The sequence below is a fragment of the Leptosomus discolor genome, chromosome 6, assembly GCF_034619465.1.
Source record: "Leptosomus discolor isolate bLepDis1 chromosome 6, bLepDis1.hap2, whole genome shotgun sequence".
Taxonomy (NCBI): Eukaryota; Metazoa; Chordata; class Aves; order Leptosomiformes; family Leptosomidae; genus Leptosomus; species Leptosomus discolor.
This window is the reverse complement of record NC_141396.1, coordinates 50,312,044-50,317,222: the sequence shown is the minus strand read 5'-3', so window position 1 is coordinate 50,317,222 and position 5,179 is coordinate 50,312,044. Positions and strand designations below refer to the sequence as shown.

The following is a 5,179-nucleotide window of genomic DNA, read 5'->3' as shown; positions in this document are numbered from 1 at the left end:
CTCTCTCTCCTTTTTCTTTGTGAGTGGAAAAAATGTTAAAAACAAATCTCCTAATTTGCTTGTAGGCTGAGATTTCTGCCAAGTGAATATTTATGTCCAAGTTTGAAAGATGGGGCGTATAATGGAAGTGTTGAAATACTCTCAAGCAATTTGGAGCTGTTTGATGACATACCCTACAAGGTCAGTCCTGTTTGCTGTTAAAATCAGTGGTGAAACTTCCTTTAAATTCATGTGGAAACAGGATCAGGCCCTTTATTTAATTTGTTTCTATCTTGGTAGGAGGTTTCTTGTTCCTTTAAAATGTGCCTGTAGATGATCTCATGATCCCTGTTGTCCATGTGTGCTGGCAAAGTCCTCAAGTAGTTACAGTGCTCAGACATGACAGTATGCCAGATCACCTGCAGTCCTTCTGTCACCAGGGGGGCTGCAGGTTGGGAGATACTCTTTTCTCATAAAGATTACCAAATATCTCCTGTGCATACTGCCTCCTAGAAATTTGCTTTCATCAAGAAAACAAGGAAAACTTACTCTCTGCCTTTCTTGGGATTTCAGATGGATACAGTTGAAAGCAAGTTCCTAACTTGGTTTCCAAGTAAAAGTGAAGTTGGACACCTAGATTTTTGCCTTAAGTGAAAGGGAAGAGGCAGGCTATCTGTCACACTGTACACAAGGCAGATGCCCTGTGTCCTCAGAGCTCTGCCACGAGTCAACTACATATTTTGCTGAGGAAGATACCAGAGCTTCTATGGGACATGGTTTGACAGAACTGTGGCCGATCATATCCAAAGTGAACAGAGTTCCCGTGTGTTTCCATATCTGCTCTGAGACTCCAGCAATAACATTCAAGTATTTGAGATATCTACTATCTCCAGAAAACACAGAAAATGTGCAACTAAGTCACGGTTGAAAATTTTGGCCTTATTTCCTGGTACTGCATAGAAATTGCCTCAGATTTTCCTGAGAACAAAAATTAATAGGATCTTCCAAAGATTAAAGTATATTTTCTGTTAGGATCTGGCATTTTGATTTGAATAATTTTTTTTGGTGAAGTGGCGATCATCACACGTTTAAAGCACCTGCCTTTGGCTTACATCTCTAGACCTAGGCTTGGATTTCAAAGCTTGTCAGTGTTAGAAGGTAAGATTTTGATTCAGACCCCATCTACTGACAACAAATAGGTATCTCTGATTTTTTTCACTTTTCTCCTTTTAAGCACAAGAACAGCCACTACAACATAATAAAAAAATACTCATTTGTATTTTTGTACTTTCCCAAGCATTTGAAGAAAACCCCAGACAGAGCTGATGCTCATCTGGGGTGACAGCCACCACCACCACCATTTCTCTTTAACCATCTCTGTCCCTGCACCGAATCCCCCCAGCTGTGAGTTGCAGCCGTTCCCACACCAGACATCTCCTTTCACTCCACTGTGGCCTTTCCATGGTGGAGGAACACCACCGGCACAAGGCTGGCTTCTATGCCCAGCTAGGGCACTGCTGTAGAAATCTAGCTGCAGGACTGGCCAGTTACAGCACAAACTGCACCGCAGGCAGGAGAGCTCGCTCGCCTCCTTTGCCCTGGCAATCATGAAAGGGCTGTGCAGCACTTGACTTTCCACAAGGACAGCTTACATTGCTGAGCGGATACAAGTTTTACCTAGTAAGATTCTGGGCTGTGTTTTGCTGCATTTTTATTACAAATATCTAAATAAGAAGTGTTGGAAACCTTGCAGATTTGCATACTTTTTTGAGGTCTTCCCTTTTTCAGTTTCTTTGAAAACTCCAGAGAAATCAGTTGTGTCCAAAAGTATTGCTATCCACCCAGCTCCTGACCCTCACCCCCTTGCCTCACTCAAACATGCACAAAAAAGCCCCTGGGGAAAATCTTTTGGGGCGTGACCCTAACTCACATGTGGAAAGGGAGAGTTGAGTTTGTTTTTTTAAAAAAAAACTTGCTATATTTTAAAATTTATTTTATACCTTGTGGTTTGCAAATACTAACTGAGAAGTGTTGTGCAGTGAAGAGGAAGCTTTCCCCTTGCAGGAGAGGAGAGGCAGCCCCTGTCAGCCGCAGCAGAGCTGAGCTGGGGACTTTCTCACAGGTCACATCCTTCCACCCACTCAGACAGGTCTTGTCCCTTGCAGTGCATAGCGCAGCCCTCCCTGAGGACAGAAGAAACAAAGAGAGACTCTTTAGGTACTAGGATGATATAATTAATTTCCAATACTCTGTTTTTTATAGGGTCTTTCCCAATGAGGGACCTTCTGTCACTAGCCCTGGCGAAGGGCTTGCAGACACTCCAACTCTGGCTGAGCATCTCGCATTGAGGAGTGCAGCCATCACTGTCCCTTGATGCCACCAGCTCGGTCTAAGTCCTGAGAGGAACAATGAATTGCAATAGCAGGTCCTGCCACCTCCTGTCACTGCAAGGATTCCTTCTTTGCTGGGACATCACAGCTGAGCACAGTGTGTTGAGCGTGCAGCAGACCGTGAGACAGCAATGCTCACCACAGGGGCCCTGAGCCCCCTCGTTGCCTCTGCCGCACAAATTACTTACCTCTACTCAGAAATGCTACTGCTTTTGTGGTGAGCCAGGCTTCGCAGCAGCCACCACAGGAAACAAAAACAGCTAATGAGACCAACTGCAATGGCGGGGAGGGGGTGGGGGGACTCTGAAGGCAGAATCTTGTCCCTCAACTTGGAATGTATTCAGTGTTCAGCAGTTAACACCACTATTTTTGCACAAAATGCCTCAGGACTTCAGACAACCACATATTTATATGATCATTGGAATTGTCTTCTACTCCTACTTCTGTTTTCTCAGCCTGTCGGTTACTCTGCCTTTACAGGCTTCCTATATTATAGCAGCCTGGAGTCCCAGGGCTGCACCAAACAAGGGCTGTGATTCATCAGGATATTTCAGTGATTAATGCTCTAAAATGCTCTGGGAAGAATTGCTTCCATGCTAGGTGCTTCCAGATAAGATAAGAGACAGCAAAAAGTTGGGGAAAGAGCTCTTTGAAGGGCTTTGAAAGCATAAGAAGGGAGAGAAATCTTCAAGGTTTGACCTACGAGCTGATGGGCTGTTTACCGGCCATTTACTTTTCACCTGAGATTTTTTTTCTGAAACTTTTTTTCTCTGCTCCTTCCTCCCTAGTCTCTTGTGTAAGATGCTTTGCAGAGACTGAAGCGGTGCAAGTTTGTCTCTCCATTCCCAACCATCAGTCTTGAAGTCATGGTTCCTTCTCTTTGGTGCAGCTGTGTTGCCTTTATGTGCCAGTTGGGCAAAGGACAGTCATGCCCCTTCAGAAACACACGTGAGCCCTGCCAAAGAAACCATCCCCAAAGCCCCTTGCCAGACATTCATTCCTTGTGGGTTTCTCACAATTCTTTTGGCACAGATGATGTCATCAGTTATGTTACTCGATAGCAGATCTGCAAGGAGAGAAGCACAGCCCTGTGAACTCACTCAAGGGCAGGACACCAGCCCAGAGCAGATTTCCATGGTCAGTGCAGCGAGAGAAAGGCACTCAAGCAGCCCCAAACATCGGTGTGGGGCTGAATGCTGCTCATTATCCCCACTGCCGGGCTGCCATCAGCCTCACATGCTTGAACGCTGCCAGGCAGGCACCCTCATCTGCTTCTGCATGGCCAGCAACAACCATAAATACGTATTTTCCCATGGAAATGCTGGTGTGCCTGCCTCTGTAATCACATGTAAGAGAGAGCTGGAAGGAGGGGGGAAAATGGGAGGCAGACCCATCTATGCTTATGATATTTCAATCCCTTCCTGCTTGCTCAGCTGGGAAAAAAAAAGAGTCATATTAGGGAGCTTTTCTGCCTATCCGGAAAAGGTGGGTTTGGTCTGAACAGGAATGGGAGGTCCAGCTCTATCCCCCCAGACCTTGGGTTCTCTTGTATAGCACGATGTCTGCTGGTCAGACACAGCTAACCCTTCCCATGTTTGCCTGGGAGCTCCCTGCTGGTGGCAGACCCTGAGCCAAGACCTAGATCTGCCTGGCAGTGATACAGTCTTGAGTGATCGCTTTCCCAACTATGCACTCCACAACCGAGGGGATGCATTTATCTCATCCATCCCCACATCACAACCCACCTGAATCAGGACTGCCTATCTTCCACTCACATTCAAAACACCCAGAGAGCCCTGGGGTCCCTCATGTCCCAGGAGAGGAAAGGATGGATATGGGGTGAGGGAAGGGAGCTGGCCCAGATGTGAAAGGTGAAACCCTGGAGAAGGCTTGGGGGCAGTGATGCTATGGTGTCTGGGAGAAATGCCTCTGGCAATGGCCTCTCACTCCCCAGCCTCAGGAGTCAGCAGGGCCACTCACACCCTGCACAGACTGAAAGAGGAGCCGGACCCAGCTATTCATCACTCCCAACTTCTTGCAGCCACAGGCATCGAGTTGCCCAGGTTGGGCCCTGCATGGCCCCACAGCTCCATTTTGGCGAGGAGGTGAAGCTGGGCAGAGCAGGAGGGCTCAGGCATCTGCCTCCGCTCCTGGGGCTGGCTCTGGAGGAGCAGTGCTGCGGTACCCCTGTGAGCCATCCTGCAGTGGTTATCCGAGGGGCTGCAGTGGTCGGTGCACCACAGCTGGCTGCTGATCTGGAAGATTCCGTAGTCAGTGCTGCCGCCTGCTTTGATGCTCTGAGCTGCTGTGTTGAAGATGCTCTCGCAAAAGGCCATGCTGAGCCCTGGGCAGGGACAGAAAGCACTTGGGCTGTGCCATGGGGATGGCAGAAGCTGAGAAAGAAAGGCTGTGGGCAGAGAGGGGACTGAAACTCATGGTGGGTGAGCCTGTAGCCCCCGTAGCCATGCAGCCCCTCTTCCTGGAGCACTTGAGGCAGCTCGCACCAGCTGAACACCTTGGCTTTGGTGACCACAGTCAGCAAGGCCAGCAGCAGCAGGAGAGACCTCATTCCTACAGGGCTGCTGATCCTCTTGTACTGTGATCCCCAGGATGAAAGGTAAAAACAAGGCGTCAGCAGGCAGTAAAGCACAGTTAGACATCCAAGGCTGGCTCCCCAACAGGCAGTGACATGGCTAGCTCTGGTGACCCCGGGCTGCTCCCACCTGCTGTCAGGGTGTGCACACCCATGTGTGCAGGCATGCACGTACACAGTGGCTGTGCTGGACAGCCTGGGCCACAAACAGGTTTTA

At 48.6% G+C, this 5,179-nt stretch overlaps 1 protein-coding gene across 1 annotated transcript; it reads right to left on the bottom strand.

Annotated features, from left to right (window-relative positions):
* Positions 1 to 2,095: 2,095 nt before the first annotated feature.
* LOC104354754 (lysozyme C, milk isozyme-like) lies at positions 2,096 to 4,938 on the bottom strand. The gene is made up of 4 exons (XM_009961760.2): positions 4,785 to 4,938; positions 4,555 to 4,713; positions 3,357 to 3,435; positions 2,096 to 2,162 (listed from the first exon to the last, which is right to left on the bottom strand). Exons 1-4 carry the CDS (start codon positions 4,936 to 4,938, stop codon positions 2,096 to 2,098), a joined length of 459 nt encoding a protein of 152 aa, XP_009960062.2.
* Positions 4,939 to 5,179: the final 241 nt, after the last annotated feature.